Source organism: Hydra vulgaris, chromosome 13 (assembly GCF_038396675.1).
Source record: "Hydra vulgaris chromosome 13, alternate assembly HydraT2T_AEP".
Classification (NCBI taxonomy): Eukaryota; Metazoa; Cnidaria; class Hydrozoa; order Anthoathecata; family Hydridae; genus Hydra; species Hydra vulgaris.
This window is the reverse complement of record NC_088932.1, coordinates 28,089,319-28,109,448: the sequence shown is the minus strand read 5'-3', so window position 1 is coordinate 28,109,448 and position 20,130 is coordinate 28,089,319. Positions and strand designations below refer to the sequence as shown.

The 20,130-nt window shown below is 28.9% G+C and overlaps 3 protein-coding genes across 3 annotated transcripts in view; all 3 read right to left on the bottom strand.

The window, feature by feature from the left end:
- Positions 1-1,040: 1,040 nt before the first annotated feature.
- Positions 1,041-2,099, bottom strand: LOC136089777 (putative nuclease HARBI1). Its single transcript, XM_065815864.1, has one exon. The coding sequence runs from the start codon at positions 2,097-2,099 to the stop codon at positions 1,041-1,043; it is 1,059 nt and encodes a 352-aa protein (XP_065671936.1).
- Positions 2,100-8,172: 6,073 nt separating this feature from the next.
- On the bottom strand, positions 8,173-8,619 carry LOC136089776 (uncharacterized). Its single transcript, XM_065815863.1, has one exon. The coding sequence runs from the start codon at positions 8,617-8,619 to the stop codon at positions 8,173-8,175; it is 447 nt and encodes a 148-aa protein (XP_065671935.1).
- Positions 8,620-14,266: 5,647 nt separating this feature from the next.
- The window catches only part of LOC136090318 (ubiquitin carboxyl-terminal hydrolase 39-like), a 52,903-nt gene continuing 47,039 nt past the window's right edge, over positions 14,267-20,130 (bottom strand). Inside the window, exon 17 of the mRNA XM_065816778.1 lies at positions 14,267-14,389. Coding sequence (XP_065672850.1) covers positions 14,333-14,389 — 57 coding nt within the window. The 3' untranslated portion in view covers positions 14,267-14,332. The remainder of the gene's footprint in view (positions 14,390-20,130) is intronic.

Sequence of the window (20,130 nt, the reverse complement as noted above, 5' to 3'; positions counted from 1 at the left end):
ATATATATATATGTATATATATATATATATATATATATGTATATATATGTATATATATATATATATATATATGTATATATATATATATATATATATATATATATATATATATATATATATTTATATATGGCATAGCTTATAAGCTTATAAGTTAAAATTTATATAAATGTGTCATGTAAAGTATATGTTAAATGGCAAAGCTTATACATTCTCTTACTTTATTTTATATAATAGATTAAGAGATTAGATAAGCTATGCGATTTAACATATATTGCTTATATATTCATATATATATATATATATATATATATATATATATATATATATACATATATATATATATATATATATATATATATATATATATATATATATATATATGTGTGTGTATATATATATGTGTGTATATATATATGTGTGTATATATATATATATATTTATATATATATATGTATATATATATGTATATTTATATGTATATATATATATGTATATATATATATATATATATATATATATATATATATATATATATATATATATATATATATATATATATATAATTAGTAAAAAACACTTATCTAACTTTTATCTTCGACTTGTTGATCCAGCAATGGTGAAACTTGAAAGTTTCACCATTGCTGGATCATCAGGAAGAGTCATATACATATATATATATATATATATATATATATATATATATATATATATATATATATATATATGTATATATATATATATGTATATATATATATATATATATGTATATATCTATGTATATGTATATATATATATATATATATATATATTTATATATATATATATATATATATGTATGTATATATATATATATATATATATATATATATATATATATATATATATATATATATATATATATATATATATATATATATATATATATATATACTCTATGTATATATATGTGTGTGTGTTTGTGTGTGTGTGTGTGTGCATTATATAAAAAGGAAAGACAAGTTTATCCTTGATCATATGTATTTTGAGTACGGGAAACCATGTCATATTGCCATGGAACCTGACCTTGAGGAATTAAAGAAGTCTCGAAATAATTCTCTTACTGCTTTTGCATCACGAGAATAATTATTTGAGCCTAATTGTTTTTGTAAAGTTGTTATCCCTTGGTAATCTGAAACATTGCTTCGCCATTCTCCAGCTAGCAAACCAGAGGATGTTTCACAATCCACAAATCCTAAAGGGCAATATTGATTTAAAGGTTCAAACTGACGACCATGCATAAGGTAGTTATGCAGAGCAGTTGCAGCTTTAGTAACATTAATTACAGTTTTTTCGTTTGCAATAATTGGTTTGCGAAAAATTCTGCATCTTGCTGCCAGAATCCCAAAAGTATTTTCTATTATTCTACGAGCACGTGACAATCTATAATTATATATTCTTTTTTTTAAAGACAATATTTCCTTAGGATATAGTTTCATTAAATAGAGAGGAAATGCCTCATCTCCAATAAGAACGTAGGGCAGTTTTACATTTGAACCATTTGGTTTTTTAGGTTCTGGGATATGCAATAAGTTTGATTCAAAAGCAATTCCTATTTTACTATTTTTGAATACAACACTATCACTGTTTCTACCAGTATCACCAATGTCAATAAGTGTGAATTCATAGTTTACATTGCAAATAGCCATCAAAACAATTGAGTGAGATTTTTTGTAATTAAAGTAGAATGACCCTGATCTTGAAGGGGTTTGCATAACAATATGTTTCCCATCAATAGCCCCTATGCAATTGAAGAAGTTCCATTTCTTCTCAAACTCGTTTGCTATAGCTTTCCATTCATCTTCGCTTCTTGGATAGCTAATATATTCTTTAGCCAGCAAAATAGTCCATATAGCAATACAGGTTTCGTTTATTATTCTTCCGACGGAAGTCGGACTTATTCGAAACATACCAGCTAAATCTATTTGTGAAGTGCCTCCAAAAATGTATCTCAAAGTGACCTTTAATCTTTCACTAGCTCCAATTGTTTCACGTCTGAGAGAAGATTTTGTAATCGCTGGTGCAATTAAGCTTAACAAATGTTCATACTTTGTAGGTGTCATTCTAAAAAACTTAAAAAAGTATTCGTGATCAAAAAGCTGCATATCTGTTATAAATAAACTGAATGCTCCTTTTGTTTTTCTTCCTCTAAACAATTTTCTGACCCACATACTTTTTTTATACTTTTGCCTTCTTTTGATTTTTAAATAATACAGTAATAACAAATATAAAATTTTCCTGCTAAGAATCGATAACGCCGCCATTTTTATTATTTAACTATCATTATTTAAAAACGAAAGTTAAAGTGATACTTATAAGTGGAAATCAATAAATCCTAACCGTCCTGAACAGATACTGTTTTTTTCCCATCCTTTTCCCTTTCCCGTGATAAAACGGATGAGTGGAAACTCACCCTAATGTCAACGCAAAATCAACGTTGATCAACATCAAATCAACGCTTCATTTTTTAGAGGGATGGTGATAACCATCCAGAGATAATATAAACTAAATAATTAATAATTATAATTAATATAATAATTTTAATAATATTAAATAAATAATTTATTACATAATTTATAATTTACATAATGCTTACATAAATAATTTATACACATAATTTATACACATATTAGCTCATGAGATGCATAGTAGTATAAGTCACTTTTTTCAATATTTTGAGTTATTGCCACCAATGGTTAGCATTTTGTTTATTCTATTACATGGCAGAGTGGTATAAGTCTAATGATTTCAATAATGATGCTGAAACTGTTTTTTGTTATGCTCCTCACCAAACAGCTGTTTTTGTTTACAGCCATAGTGATATTTGTCAGACTTATACCAAACTAGATATGAGTGACTTATACCACTATGCATCTCAGGGGCTCATATATTATACACATAATTTATAATGTACATAATATTTACATAAATAATTTATACACGTTATTTGTATATTTTTTGACATTGACCGAAACGGCTTCTTTACGCGGAAAAAAATTTAACCATTATTGTCCGGTTATTGGGACCGTAAAAATATGGGAACTTTCGGGATTAAATCAGTTTATTCAGCTCTCAAAATACTGTTCTCAAAATTTAGCTGTTAATTTTGTATAACAATTTTTTTTCAATTATTGCAACAGACGCAACGCGGTAAAACAAGACTTAGGAAATTAAGACTTTAAAATCCTGGAAAATTAAACCTTTTGAGTTTAATTTACCAGGAATTTAGGGGTAAAAGGGTAAATAAAGACTCCAATAATCTCTTGAAATTAAAATCTTGGAATTTAATGGTCATAACGCTATTAAAATCTTGGAACTTAATGGTCATAACAAGTCATAATATCTCAGGGAGTTAAGACTTCTCTAGAAAACACAAAATAGCGAAACTTTGCAATGAGATATTATTTCAAATAGTTAATCAAGAATTTGCAAAACATTTAATAATTAGTTTATTATAGAAATGAATAATACAATTGAATGAAATAGAATGGTACCTCTTTTTTTTACATGTGTTGTTTTTCTTTAACGAAGATAAATAAAAGTATAAAGTATTTTTTATATTTTACATTTAACGCCAATACTTTACTTTATAAACATTTAAAATATAATTTCTAAAAAACTTAAGTAATTTTTTAAGAATATCGTTCTTAAAAAAATATTTAACGTTCCATAAAAGCGAAAAGTTTAACTTATAAAAGTAAAAAAAGCCATTACAAACAATTGCGAAATATATATATATATATAACATTGTGAAACAAGTAATTGAAAGTAAACGCTAAATCACATTAGACAAATGAAAACTTTTTATATTAAAACATAAAAAAGTTAGACTTGCTGCATGAAACATTTACGGGTTTTTCTAGTTGGAAAAGAATATAAGTGAGCGTCTGTCGAATAATAACCTAAGGCAACCACCATCGTGTAATATCTGAAGATGGTGGCCAAAAACTGAGAAAAATGTAGATTGCTTTTTCTGGCAGTTTAATATCGATTGGTTCAAGGCTACCAAGAGCTTTACAAATCAGCTTTTGTCTTGCGTCTATATGGTTATTGTTCAACAAACAATCTTTTCTTTCAAAAATTTTCCTATCTGTCTCTGTGAGCTCATGCAGCTAATTCTTGAGCCCTAAAGTATAGTTTCAGATTCCAATAGATTCGATCTATGATATACTAAGAATGTTTTCAAAATGTCAAGGTAAGCCAAGAGAACAGCTAATTTTTATCACCAATGCAAATAGATAAATGACTAGTAAGTCCACTGGATTTTCCATTAGTTTTTGCAAACATTCGCGTTCTTACTATATTTATATAGTATGATTCGAAAAATTCGAAAAATTTGCAAACTCTTTATTTGATGATGATTTCAGCTTGCTTTTTGCTTTTTAAAATTATTGGATTAAACTTAAAATTTTTTTGTATTCTTAAGAGTTAAAAGTTGTTTGTATTCTTAAGAGTCAAACCTGGAGCATATTATAAAGTTGCAACTTCTTTTTCAGAGATTTTTTTAAAAGTGTAAAAACCAAGTCATTTTTGTAAAAACTTCCGACACTTCCAATTAAATATTTTGTTGTTTTTCAATTACACTTTAACTTTAAATTATTTTTAGTTTAAAGCTAAAGTGTTATTGAAAAAAGCACATTCACTTTAATTTTCGTTTTCTACATATCTCGTTTTTGTTTTTTTTGCGCAGCTTTAATTTCAGCTGTTTCATCCGCGACTGTTACTCTGTTTTTGATCAAATCGTTGATGAAAAGATGACATCAAAAAGTTGGGATCGAATGACTGCTCTTCATTTCGTCTCCTTTGTGCTCTTTGTTTATTGCTTTCATCAATATCCAGCTTATGCTTCTCATCAGTTGTCAAAACTGAATCGTAGTTTTACAACAGCAAGAATGTAAAACTACGATCCAGTTTTGACAACTGATGAGAAGCATAAGCTGGATACAAAAGTATTTTGTAGAAGAATGCCGACTAACGCGATGAGCAAAAGAATACCCTCGACAATATGCGGCCACAAACTAGGATTATCATGCAAAATCTTTATTAAAAAGTTCTTTATTGCTCTGGTTTTTTTTCATACACTTTTTTACGTGAATGACTTCGATTTAATATTTAATGTATAGATTGAAATTTGTATGTAATACTTTTTAGAGTCCTAATTTACCGCTCCTATAATAGTTTACCGGAAAAATATGACTCAGAATTACGAATTCACCAGTGATTTTGGTTATAAACTCAGTGATTCTGAGTGAACCAGAATCGCTGAGTATGAACTCAGTGGTTCTGAGTGAACCAGATTCGCTAAGTTCGCCAGTATTATATATATAAACAAACATAACACTTAATTTATTATTTTTAACAGTTTCTTGTATCACTTTTTGTTGTTTTTCTCTTTCGTTTTGTGCGCCTCCTTTAAAGTTTTTTGATTATAAACGTAAATAATTCAATAGTAAAATATAAATGCTTCTTTAAATAATTATATGTACTTAACGTTTTTACTTAACTATTAGCGTTTAATCAAAAACTAATTAATAAAAAATAACAATTTGTTCCTTTAATTGATGTTAACACACTTTAAAAAAAAAATTAAAAATTATAATAAGTTTCAGTCAAACTTCTCTGAAGTTTGTTTTAATTGAGGAATTATTCAATTTCAGATAAAATTTTTCTATAAAATGCTTTTGAGTTCATAATGAAATAAATACTTATCGTCATACAATAAATTGTAGTCATTGATGAATGCAACCCTCTCATTGAGTCCTCTACTTGATGTCTTCTTGGATTATCATTCACTTCTGATTTTTCATGGAAAACATATATACAATTCATTACAAAGTTAGCATCTGTAAAGGTTGCTTCTCTTTATTGTGTTCACCATTCTCTTACTCCCAATTCTGTTCTCTATCCCCAACAAGTATCTTATTCATCTCTGTCCGTAATGCTGTTGCCATAATTAGGCTGGTTCTTCTAATGACGTTCTTTCTCTTTTAGACCAAAAGTCCAAAACGCAACGTAAACGTATTTGGACCTTCTTTATCTGCCTAATTTGAGCCACTCTTCCATCGTTTTAAGGTTTCATCTCTATTTATTATTTACAAAGACTATCATGGTCGCTGCACAAACGTCTCTAGTTCTATCAACTTAAAACAATTCTCATTTAATTTTTTATTCAGCAAAGACGCATTCTTTTACTGTAGCTGTCCCTTCATGCTCTAAAGACTTTATTTAGTTTTTTTCTTTGCACAATTAACAGATTTTACTTGTCAATTTTTTACTTAAATTTAATGTTACTTATTGAATTTGGTTTAAACTGGTTGAAGCTAGTTAAATTTAATGTTAGTGGTTGAAAAAATATCTGTTTGGGATCAAGCTCTAAATTAATGGTTCTAGTGACGAGAACTTTTTTTTATTCCGATTTAATTCCAGAGGTAAAAAGTATTCGCTACTTTGCGAACTGAGTTTTTTTTTCATTAACATTAGAAGAACTTTTAATTTTGAACTTTTCTATAGCTTAAAATTGTAAATCATTTTAATTCACTGACACAGAATTTATTTTTATGTCATTCAACTGTTAAATGACATTTTCATGCCCTGCAACTATTAGTGACATTTTTATGTCCTACAACTGTTAGTGACATTTTTATGTCCTGCAACTGTTAGATGATATTTTTTAGGATTAAGTTTTAGATAGTTGTACTTGAATCACTTTTCAATTAACATAATCTTATTCTCAAGTTTTTAAAGTCCAACATGTATGTCTATCTATTACAGGCATGCCCAACCCGTGACCCATGGGCTGAGTGCGGTCCATTTATAATCTTTTTGCGGCCCTATTAAAGTTCAACTTAATAAAGTTAATAAAGTTTTAGTCATTTTGACTATGTACAGTTAAAAATAGATTTTTTAAAAATATTTTTATATATTTTAGAAAGTTATAAGTTATATTTATTGTTATTGTGAATTTATTATTAATTGTAAAGGAATAATCAAGGTATTGTTTATTTAGAAAACTCAAGCTAACCAAGCGTTTAAAATTCTAACCTCCAAAATGTTTAATTTGATGTATAAAACAGTATATTTGTGTTGCAACTCAAATTATGCGTTTTTGTTGCTTTCAAAAGTATCAGCTCACATTTGTTAAGAAAACACAGGAAAAAGCATTTTATTTCCTTAAATCAACGGTCAAACTTTAGGAGATTTTGTTCGCTAGTCGCATCATTAGTTTATAATATCGTTTTTTTCATCGTGTAATTATCGTATTTATTTTTATTAGATACTTTATTTATTCATCTGGCTGAAAGAAATGTTAAAAAAAGAAAAGAAAACTTGAAGATGAAAATAGAAGAGTAAATAGGAAAATTCGTCCTTTTTGACAATGTATGTTTGATTTGTCGTCATACAATTACAATTTTAAAATTATACAACTTAAAAAGACACTGTGAAATTGACAAACTTATTGCAATCTTTGAAGAACAATTTAAAGTCTCAACAAAATATATTTTATAAACAAACTGCACAATCAAACAGCATTGTCAATGCCAGATTTCTAGTATCTTGAAAAATAATGCAATCAGAAAAGATATTAAAGATGCTAAGCAAGGGATATTAAATTGCGTGCAAAGTCGTCAAATAAATTGAAAAAATCTTGTCGGTATCGTAACAGATAGAGCCCCTTCAATTGTTGGAAAAAATGTTGGTACTTTTAAATTAATTTTCGATCACATAAAAACTTTGGGAACAATTTCAAATAATTTTGAAATATTTTTTACGTTGTTTTTTGCACCTCGAGAATCCTTGTGCATAAGTGAAAACAATTAATTGAAGCATCGTCAATTTCAAGAATATTTTACTCGAATCTGAATACGGCGATCTCATTTATTATATAAAATTCGGTGGTTAAGTCTGAGGAATTCGATTTTGAAAACTAAGAGAAAAAATTAATACTTTCATGAGCAATAATGATTATAATATAAGTTAACTTTCGGATGATTAATGGCTTCTAGATTTATGTTTTCAATAGATGTTTTTTTATTTTTATTTTTATTTTTTTTTGCCCCAAGAAGTTTCTGTGGTATTATCACAGAGCACCGCGGATAAACATTTGAAAAGACGTTCACGCATCCTTCCTTACCGATGTTATTCTTGCCCTGATTTAGCGTTGAACCACGGATCTCTAGCTTCTGATTTAGCGTTGAACCACGGATCTCTAGCTTCTGATTTAGCGTTGAACCACGGATCTTTAGCTTCTGATTTAGCGTTGAACCACGGATCTCTAGTTTCTGATTTAGCGTTGAACCACGGATCTCTAGCTTCTGATTTAGCGTTGAACCACGGATCTCTAGCTTCTGATTTAGCGTTGAACCACGGATCTCTAGCTTCTGATTTAGCGTTGAACCACGGATCTCTAGCTTCTGATTTAGCGTTGAACCACGGATCTCTAGCTTCTGATTTAGCGTTGAACCACGGATCTCTAGCTTCTGATTTAGCGTTGAACCACGGATCTCTAGCTTCTGATTTAGCGTTGAACCACGGATCTCTAGCTTCTGAGGCAAGCGCGCTAACCACTGCGCTATGGCTGCTCATAACTAAATCAGAAGTTACAAGATGAAAAAAAAAGTTGATTACTGATTGTTATCAAGATATAAATCCTTTGTAACAAAGATTCATCTTTATGAAAATTAATTACTGTAAAATAGTTTGAATCATTTCTCATTATTATTCTAATATTCTACTGAAATCGCAAAACTACTTAAAGAATTCAATACTAGATTCTCATACATCCAAAAGTCTGAGGAAATCTTTCAAATATTCTTTTAATGTAGAGGTGGAATCAGCACCTTCAAATTTAATGTAGAGGTGGAATCAACACCTTCAAATTTAAAAATAGCGCTAATAGAACTGCAATCAAACTTAGAGCTAAAATGCCCCTACGAAGGAAATAATATTGAGCATTATAAAAATATATCGCCGAAGATATATTTTTGATAATGCTATATTTAAATATATATTTTTGATAAAGATATATTTAAATAATTAAGATTTCTTAATTTAAGACGAATGGCAATGTGCATAATATCAGCATTTCGTACTACTTACTGCTACAAATCATTTTTTCCCAAATTAAACCAGGCAAAAGTGTCGCAGCAGGTTGCTTGATAAAAACATGACCAATCAGCTACGATTGTCAACTACATTGTTGATATTACCAAAATCTCTAATAAAGTTCAAAAACAAAACAAATTTTAAAATAATACATGTAGTAGTGCTTGTTAATAAACCACATTAATTTTAAAATAATACATGTGGTAGTGCTTGTAAATAAACCATATTTATAGTATAACTATAATAATATTTTAACCCTCATGATTAGGTAAGAGGTAAGGTGTTGGGTGTGATTATCAATACAGTATAGTTATCGTTTATTGTTGTAGTAGTTATAATATATGTAAAACATGAACAGTCGCATATGGCACTGTAAAAATGCATATTTTGAATACTGCACGATAATAAAAATATTTTGAATAACTTATTGTTTTATTTTTATATGTGCGCCCATCTCAGTTTAGTAAAATGTTTTTTAACCCACTAACCAATTTGGGTTCGACTTCCCTCATGTAATACAAAAAGAGTAATCATCTGCAAAATTACAAACTTGGCAACTTCTTAATAGGAAGAAAATATTGTAAACATATATGTTTACTAACTAAGAACTTTTTGGCTATTTAATGATTTAAATAGCCAAAAAGTTGCATAGCATTAGATCGTTTTTTAAAACAAATCAACATGTCTTTTTTATTTTGTTGGGTAAATGTTCTTTTTTGCCACATCATTATTATAAATGTTTCAAAAGTATTTTGAAAATACATCTTTAATGTGGTTCATTGCCATTACATGAAATTACAATGTTACTTTGAATTGAATCGAAATTAATTGATTTCATTTTTTTTAAAGATTTATCTCTTTTTTCTTTTATAGCAAAAGTTATTGATTTTGCAACTTTTATCATAAAAATACTTTTTTTTTTTATTTCTATTATGTTTTCAATTGTTTTAAGATTTTTTTTTAGTTTCTTTAGGTATATCATTTTCTTTAAAATTGTTACTAAACATTTAGAAGACTAAGAATGTGGAACTCATTTCTCACAAGTAAAATAAAAACAATTAACTCAATTCAACATTTTAAATGCGTGATAAACTTGATGTTACTTGATGTCAACATTGGTGAAACCATAAATATTAGGTTATTTTGGTTATAATGTAAAAACTTATATTGATAGTGACAAATAAATAAATATGTGCTTTATGAACTTACTCTATATTTTAAAAGATATTTTTCTTGAAGTTACAAAAAAACTACAGTTGCGCGGCTTTGTTTTATTTAATCAAGGAAGTTTTAAAAACAATTTGTTTTTAGTATTTCTTTTAGTGTCGGACCCACCACGAGTGGATCGACGAGCTTTTTTTTGTGGTTATTAAGGTGCTCCCAGAAGTCCTTACGGTCTCATCACAGAGCTCCGCGGAAGAGCATTTAACCGCGAAGGTCTCGCCAGGAAGGAAGCCTTAACCAAAAAAGAAACCAGGAAAGAATTCCATACCGATGTTGCATATTGAGCTAAAGCCTTGAGTCATTATTTTTAGTAGCAAAATACCCTGTTCATACTGACGAAAAACATGACGAACTGGCGGGTACCCAGGTACTCGTTGAAAAAATAATAATTTTTTTTATAAAAGTTGTTCTTATAAACAGGCAATAAAAATTATGCAAGAAAAGAGGCTGCGTGATAAAACCGTTAGGACTTCTGGGAGCACCTTAATAACCACAGAAGAAAAAAAAACAACATACAAACCCTCTCATCGACATTTAAAGGTCGCAAATGTAAAGATCTTTAATGCCTATGGAAGCCAATATCAGATTTTTTATAATATGAATAATAGAAAAATCTGAAATACGTTTCTCACCTGTTGCAAAATGAATGCAACGAAAAATATGCTTTTGAAAGTTAAAAAGTATATGCATAATGTACCAACCCATTATTTGATTTTTTTTTTTAGATTTCATTATTAGTTAAGATTATTATTGTTAAAGAGCTATCTAATAAATAGTTTTTTATATTCTAAGTGTTTAATATGTTTTATATGTTAACTTTAATTGAATTAATTCTAAATTTAGAGTTAAAAAGCAATTTAACAATGAGTTACTTTTATAAATCTCCTCAAGGTTAAAATACATTCCAGATATTGAATTGGGAAATGTCATTTTGTTCAAAAATACTAAAATTTGCAAAAGGTTTGAAAGACTATGCTTTTGCTTTTTAAGTGAGATTCACATTTATTTAGGATAATAGTTATAAAACTTTATTTGAACAATTATCGTGTAATACTAATTTCAAGAAAATTGCTACTGAAATCAACTTTTAAAACTGAAAATAGTTTTATATTTTATTTATTATTTTTTCTTAGAGTACCATTGAAGTTTTGGCAAAATACAATTCTTTTTTGGTCAACACATGATCACTTATGGTACAAAATGAAGGGAAGTCCCTCCTACCTATCTAAAACATTTGTGAAGAATTCATCTACTTTATAGCCACCAAAGCATTTACAAATAATATGACCATATCTAGAATAAAATGTTATAGATATATTTTTTATTTACTTCAAACATAATTTCTTAGTTTGCAAAATCAAGTTCGCAAAATATTTCTCAATCATTGTTGAGTTTATTCATGATATGTCGATTATCAACCAATTCTAATACATTCAGTGATACCTTTTACCATATAGAAAACCATTTAAGCGGTTATTTTCATTTCTATGCACACTTATGCTGCAGTTTCTGTGCTTGGAATCATTTTGAAAATTTGAGTGTGCATGTACTATCTTTTATATAGGCCACTCACCATTGAGCTTAACGGTGATTTAAAAAGCGAAAATAAAAGCTTTCAAACTTTTTGCAAATTTTAATATCTTTGAACAAAATAACATTTTTCAATTCAATATCTGGAATGTATTACAACCCTGAGGAGATTTATAAAAAGTAACTCATTAATTTTTAAATTGCTTTCTAACTCTATTTGGGATGACTTCAATTCAATTGAGGTACATATAAAACATATTAAACACTTAGAATCAGTGCTCGAAGTGAGGCGGGATGCCATCCCGTCACCTTTTTATAATTCTCTATATATAACAATGATTCGGCGGGATAGTATTTTTAATTTACAGAATACCATGCCGTTACTTTTTTTTGTCCACTTCAAGCACTGCTTAGAAAAACTATTTATTAGAGCACCACGGATGAGCATTTAATTGAAAGTTCACGCCTCCTTCGTTACCGATGTCGCAAAATTTTCCCAAAGGTGGGGTTTGAACCGAGGATCCTTTATTTCTAAGGGAAATTCGCTACTACTGCGCCAAGGCTGCTCAACTTAATAATGAACTCTAAAAAAACACCACGGCTTAATTAATAATGAACTCTAAAAAAAAAAAAAAATTAAATAATAGGTTGATATGCATAACCTTTTAACTTTCAAAGCATATTCTTCGTTTTATTCTTTTTTTTTTAATGAATGAAACTTTCTATTATTCAAATAAAAAATTGTTTTTCATAAATATTAAAGATCTTTGCATTTGCAACCTTAAAATGCCGATGAGAGGTTTTTTTTTGTTTTGTTTTTCCTGTGGCTATTAAGGTACTCCCAGAAGTCCAAACAATTTTATTACAGAATTCACGCCTCTTTCTTTACCAATATCGCTTATTGGGCTAGAGCCGGCGTCGAACTAGGATCTCTCGGTTCTGAGCCAGAACTCTAACCACAGCGCGTTTTTTAACCTGTTATAGGCCAGCGTCTGTTGCGTAAAACTATCTGCAACAGACGCTAGCCTATATATCGTTTGTATTAAGTTAATAGAAACAAATATATATTTGCGTATCATCTTAAAATTAGAGACACTTAAAAAAATATTTCTCCATATAACATGCTGATAGCCCATAATTTAACGTAATGTTTTAACTTTCTAAAATTGTAGACTATGATAATTTTTTTTTAAACTTTACACTTTTTGTTTTTAAACTTAACGCAACATTTTTACGTTTATACTGAGTTATACCATAAACTACTTTTTTTCAATTCTTTTTTATGCTTATTAAGGTGCTCCCAGAAGTCCTTACAATCTTATCACAGAGCACCGCGGAAGAATATCGAACTAGGAAGTTTACGTCTCCTTCCTTACCAACGTCGCTTGTTGGGCTAGAACCACGGACCTCTTGGTTCTTATTCAGTACTCTAATTACTGCGCCACGGCTGTATACTAATTTTAACAAATTTATCAAAATAGTAACTTTTTTTAACAAAATACTAATTTTTCAACATATTGAGATTTCGATCAACTGAATTTTTAACCTACTATATTTTTGATCGACTAAATATAGAAAGTTTCACTTCTTAGGGCACCTAAAATATTATGTTTTAGGTGCCCCAAGGGTGACTTAAAATTATCAAAAAAACAAACTACAATTTATAAATAGGGGTTCTATTGAAGCATTTAAAGATCAGAAAGAAAGTGTAATTAATAACTTTCTCAGTACACCATGTTAGATTATGATAGATCGAATATTTTCATACATAGACAAATTTTATCTTTATATATTTTGCTCTTTATAAATAAAATAAAATACAAATGGATTTCACATAGGAAAATTAGTAGACATTAACAAACAAATTTTCCGTTAGCATTCTCCATATTTGTATGCTTTACATTAGTTTCATAACTTAGGCCTCCAATATTCTATACATCTAATATTAATCAATATTCTATACAATATTTAATACATCTATTCAATTTTAAAGGCAATTCTAAAGTTGGATCGATCTGTTTTAAGAATGTGACAGAAAGGCGATAGTTAATATTTGTTGTGGAGTAAGTCAGTCAATCTAGTTACAAAACTCTCCACCATTACGCCATTAAGCAAAAATATGAAACTTACCAAAGAACTTTTTACAGATTTTTCAAATAGATTTTTTTTTCTCAAAAAAAAAAAGAAAAAAAGAATTGAGTGGAGTTCGAATTCCACTATTTGTTACGGACTTTAAGTTAGAATTCCTCTATGGGTTATGGACGTTAGTTTTCGGATTTTTAGGACTATTTTTGAGGAAAATTTCTTTTTGTCAATTATCAATAAAGTTTAAAAAAAATTATAAGGAAACTTTTATTTAATATGAAAGAAAAACTTTTATTCAATATTTGATATTCTGAATCAACAAAATACGGTTGCAACTAAATTTCACAAAAATAATTCAATCGTTTGGATTTGTCTTTATAACAGGTTGAGTCTTTAGTTGTAATTCCCATATCTAAAACAAATTTTTTTAAATTAGTAAAAATACACTTAAGATGCAAACATAATTTAATTTTACACTTTATATCATTATATTTTCTTTGACAAATTTTTTTAGTCACTTTATAGGTCAAGCTTATAAGTACGAACTTGTTAGTTATTCAGTGAATTCAAGTTCTTATATTAGAGAGGAAATACTTCGCAAATAAGTTGAAAAAAAAGTTAAAAAATTTCATTATTTTCAATAATATTGATAAAATTGTTTGTTAAAAAAATATAATGCATATAAAATAAAAAATGAAGAAACTAATACTAACAAAAAATTCATTGATAAAAAAACAACAAAAAAAAAACAGAATCCTTTAAATTTAATAAATAAAAGCAATGATAATTATGTACTGCTGCCTTACAAAACTCGCTTCTTATGAAAAAGGCTAAAAATTAAACACCGACCTAAAATACTCACGCTCCTTAAAGCTTCGCTCAACCAAGAGCTCAATCAATTCACAATAGTGTGTCAATACAAAAATTAATACGTTTAATAAACACTTGCGTATTAATAAAGAACTAATAGGTAAGCGTATGCCCAGACTATGCTCCTTGATTTTGTTCTCTCGATTGGGCTCAGTTTCTTCTTGTTTCTCTTTTTGTTTCAGATCATGCTATAGCTTCACTTAAACTTTTATCTCGTACTTTTTTCGCAACAAACTCACCACATCATATCTTACTACTACCTTAAACACATTTCTTACTACTACCTTAAAGCTAACTGGAATTCATTTTGTTTGACATTTATCATCTCTCTAGTAAAAATTGCGCCTTTTTTGTAATCTCCTAGATTCAGCGAACTTTTATTCCTACTCGTTGGTCTCGAGTTTTCCTTCATCCCAGGTAGAAAAAGAAATCATCAGGTTTTCTTAGCATTTTTATTATTGCATGAAATCTATGCAGAGTTTTGTTAAATTTTTAACTGTGTAACAATTGTGCAAAAGCCTAACATTCCTACACTTTCCTGATATCCCAGAGAAACAGGTTGAACCATTATTAAACATCCAAAAAATAATCATCCATATTTTGAAAATTTTAAAAACATTTAGCAAAGAATAAATCCGGAATTTAAATTCCTTATATTTGTCTAAATTTTTTCAATTTTTAGAAACAAATATTTTTGTAATATTTGATGCAGGTAATCTGCGGTGTTTGAACTGACCTGAGCAATAGAGAAAACAAATATACATATGCATAGATATATCAATATTTAAAATTAATAAATATAAATATATTATAAAAACAAATATATTGCAAAATCAAATATATAGCAAAATCAAATATATTGCAAAAACAAGTAAATTGCAAAAACAAACATTTTACAAAAAACAAATATATTGCAAAAATATATATTTAAATTTGTATTTACGGAAAACGATTTGGAAACCCGGAAAAACTAAAAATTAAAAAAAAAATAACCGGCATTCCGGATATATATCTGGAAAAAGATAATACATCCAAATCACTTCAGCTTCTATTGCTATGATTACTTTTTACTTAAACTTTTCAACAGCTTGTGCTTCTAACAACATTCCCGTAGTAAATATATACCATGATATAAACTGGAAATATGCAACGATGGATCAGCCATTTTTTAATTAAACAATTTGATTTCAATATGTAGTTACCAATTTTGTGTTTTTAGGTAAATTATTAAAATGTCTGTGCTGTATTTTAAAGGGATTCTTTTTACTTATAAAAAATTCAAGAGTGAAAAAATAACTTTGAAACCCATTTTTTATCTCTATCAAATTTCAATCTGTCCTTGTATGGAATACAAAAAAAATATTTGATATAGTCATACTTTAAGTAGTTCTTTCAATGAATTCTTCTATTGAGTTCTTCTATTGATCTCTTATAGGTTCAAAATGGCTAGACTGTTGCTAAACCTGCTCTTGTTGCCAAGCTTGAACTTTTGTGCCATTATTAAAAGACTGCACATCTTTCTTTTTTTCTACAAATCCTACCATCGTTGCTACCATCGAAAACTGGGTATTAAATTTTTGAACATATTATTATTTTGTTCATACTTTGAACAACTTCAAAGTATGAACAAAACATATTTTTATTGCTAAAGTTGTTATCTTAGGAAAATTCCGAAATTTCAAATGACCATGTCTAATGAACCGCAAAAGATTTTATGCTGAAATTTAATATAAACCAATCCATTAAGTTTCATCAAAATCAAAAAGAGGCAGTTCATGTTGGATCTCGGTCCACCTGAATAATATATATAACTGGATATATATATATATATATATATATATATATATATATATATATATATATATATATATATATATATACATATTATTAGACTGGAATCACGCGGTGCATAGATGCTTGGACTAACTTCTTGTAGACAAACTCAAAAACCTAAATTAACACCAACTATGGTTAAAAAACGCTTGAAATGGGCAAACAAATACAAAAAGTTTGGCAAGGATGACTGGAAAAAAGGAATTATAAAAATTATACCATAAAATCCATTACACTTCATGCATTTACTCACATATTTTGAAGTTTGATTCTATTATTTATTACTCTATGGGGTTTTTTCGGTTTGCTTTTCAACTTTACAAGTGGTTCCCCAATGACGAAGAATAAAATCTTTATGCACGATGGAGCCCCGCGCCACAAGACCAAGTCTGAAACTAGTTATTCAAAAGTTTAGTTATAGCAAGCAGGATAATTCTCTTGACCAGCCTAATACCCCTTCTTCATCTATTAGGCTGGTGCATATGTAAACCAGTGTTACATTGTTTCCTGAGGATAATGAATACTGGATCTTCTTGACTCTACTCATACCTTGGCTTCCTTGATAGTGGCTATGGACCTCTTCCTGTTATCTTCTAATAAGGGTACAGCTCTAAAACCCAGTATAATGGTTCTGAAGCTAGCTGATAGCGAGGTTTCTCTAATTCTGTGGCAGCTTTCAGAGAAACCATTTCCATCAACTGCTGTAAAATATCTAAGCAGTAACAGTACTCAGATATTTTAATATAACAATGTAATGGTGTTTCTGTTAGTACTTTTGGTATGCATTGCTGAGGTCACATAAGATGCCCCAGGCTAAGATTTTAGGTTAATTAGTAGGATTGAGGCAACTGCATTGTTCATTACTTAGGGTACCATGCTCTATATAAGTTTTTTCTTTAACTAAAGAAAAACCATGACCAAAGTACCCTAATATATTAAATTTAAAAAAACATAATAATAAAAACATAAAAAATATTTTAATATATCTAATACTCGTGGTCTTTGAAGAAACTTTTCCTCAGTTGAATTTTACCTCAATATTTACCAGACTTACTTGCTCTTTGTGAGAATAATTTGAATTTAGCTGTTTCTTCTTCCAATCTTAGCATTGATGGCTATTATCCTTTAATTTGCAAAGATCCAAATAGTCACATGCTTGGCTTGGGCATACAGTTACGCATCAATTCACCTAATTGTCAAAAAAAAAAAAAAAGGCTGGAATTCTCTGGCCACTCTTTTATGTGCTTCTGCTTCGGTCTTACTCAATCACCTCTCTTTATTCTTTATCATTCTCCCTCTTTTAAACACTGCACTTTTTAAGATATAATTTCTGACCAAATTGATTAAGCCCTTTCTCTTTACCCCTCAGTCAATACTGTTATAATTGGTAAATTTATATTTTGTTTGGTAACAGTTTTTGGTTTTATTTGGTTAACTTTGTTATTCATTTTCCTAACAACTTTAACCCCTTACCTTCACTCTTTTATTTGTGTCTTGTCTCTGAAACTAGTTTGCAATTTTTCCTTGTTCTCCTTTAGGTAGTTGCAATGAAATCAATAAATCTTTTATTTCGTATATCTTCTTTGGACTCTATCCTAGCACTATCTTTCGAACCCTATCATTGCACTATTTACTTACCCTAAAGCTGACTGGGATTCTTGTCCTGAATTTCTTTTTGACAGTCCTTAGGCTAACATCTTTTGTCTCTCTACTGATAAATGCACATCCTGAATAATCTTATGGTTTCCTGTAGGTATAGAAGCTTTAAGTCCTTCTCACCAGTTTTAAGTCAAACCTCATTCTGATGGTTTTCACCTTCTTGTGCAGCTGCTTTATCTAATCGTAATTAATTTTTTTATCTTTTCCACAAGAACAACTCTCTTGGAGAATCAATATCTTTTTATTATTGCAAGAAACTAATGTAAAAAAGTGCTGTTTGATGCTAATCTCTATTATTCCCAGTTTACTAAATTTCGCATCTCATCTCAGAAGTTAGGTTATAGACACTTTTGGAAATTCTCCAACAGTGTCATTAACAAAGGTAAGTTAAACATTCCATATCTAATTTATGGGTTAAGCTTAACACTCCATAACTAATTTGTTGAGTTAAGCCATAGTCTTCCTGCCATTCTAGTTTACCTATTGTTAGACATCCCAATCACTCCAGTTTCCGCTACTAAAGTCATTTCTCAATTAAACTCTTCTGCGACTTGTGATTCAGACAACACTCCTGTCATAGTCTACTGTCAAAAGCGTTCTTCAGAACTCTCTTCAATTCAACTCTCTTAACTATTAAACAAGTGCTTGACTGAATCTTATTTTTCTGTCTGTTGGAAATTACAACTGTGGTTGCAATTAAAATTTGGACAACATTCTAACCCTCTATCTATCCTCTGATTAATTTTCTCTCTTTTATTAGCAAGGTCTTTAAGTCTTTAATCAACAAGTTTCTAAAATCTTATCTCGAGTCTAATACTCTCTGACTATCAATACAGATTTTGATCTTCTCTTTAGACTTGCAGTTATTGCAATAACTAACTGTAAGATGTATCATGCATTCGATGGAAGCGGCAAGGCAAGAGCTATTGCTCTTGACACCTCAGAAACTTTCGAAAAAGTTTGGCATGCTGATCTTGTCCATATGCTTGCTTTATATGGTGTATCTGGAAAGTTTTTGAGATTATTAAGTCATTTCTTCTGACCACAGTATTAAAATCATCTTTGAAGGCCAACACTCTTCTTCATTTCCAGTAAAATCTAGGGTAACACATAGTTTTATTCTTGACTATGTATTGTTTCTCATCTATATTAATGAACTTCCTGACAATCTTACATCTAAAATGGCTCTATTTGCTGGCGACTTAACTTTATATTCCAGTCTTGAAATAAAGTCTTCTCTTTTTGATTGCTTAGAACAGTCAGCAGATCTTGAATCTGATCTTTCTTCTGTGACATCATGGGGCTTGCAGTGACTTGTAAACTTTAACTTCAACAAAACTTATTTATTTACTGCAAACAACTATCACAATATTGTTGATTTTACTTTATTGATGAATGGCAACTCTCTCACTACCACTACTTTACTTGTATTCCACACAGGGATAAATAAGAGAATTGTAGATATAAAGAATGGAATCAGGAGAAAAAAAATGGCTTGCGCACTATAGAGAATTATCCTTTGCAGATGCTAAATTTGAAATTATTTGTATATATAGTTTCCATGAGAGGTTAGTGGCAAATAATAATCAAAGATGTAAAGTAGTGGTAGTGAGAAGGTTGCCATTCATCATTAAAGGAATATCAACAATATTGTCATAGTTGTTTGCAGTAAATAACTGTTTTCATATTTGAAAAAAATTGTTTTCATATTTGGACTGGTACTTCTAATGATGCTTTTTCTTTTCTAGTCAAAAAAACAAATTGTTAATGTAGTTGGACCTACTCAATTTG

Coding starts and splice junctions, on each gene's coding strand:
- LOC136089777 (XM_065815864.1), bottom strand. CDS start 2,099: ATGACACCTACAAAGTATGAACATTTGTTAAGCTTAATTGCACCAGCG.
- LOC136089776 (XM_065815863.1), bottom strand. CDS start 8,619: ATGAGCAGCCATAGCGCAGTGGTTAGCGCGCTTGCCTCAGAAGCTAGA.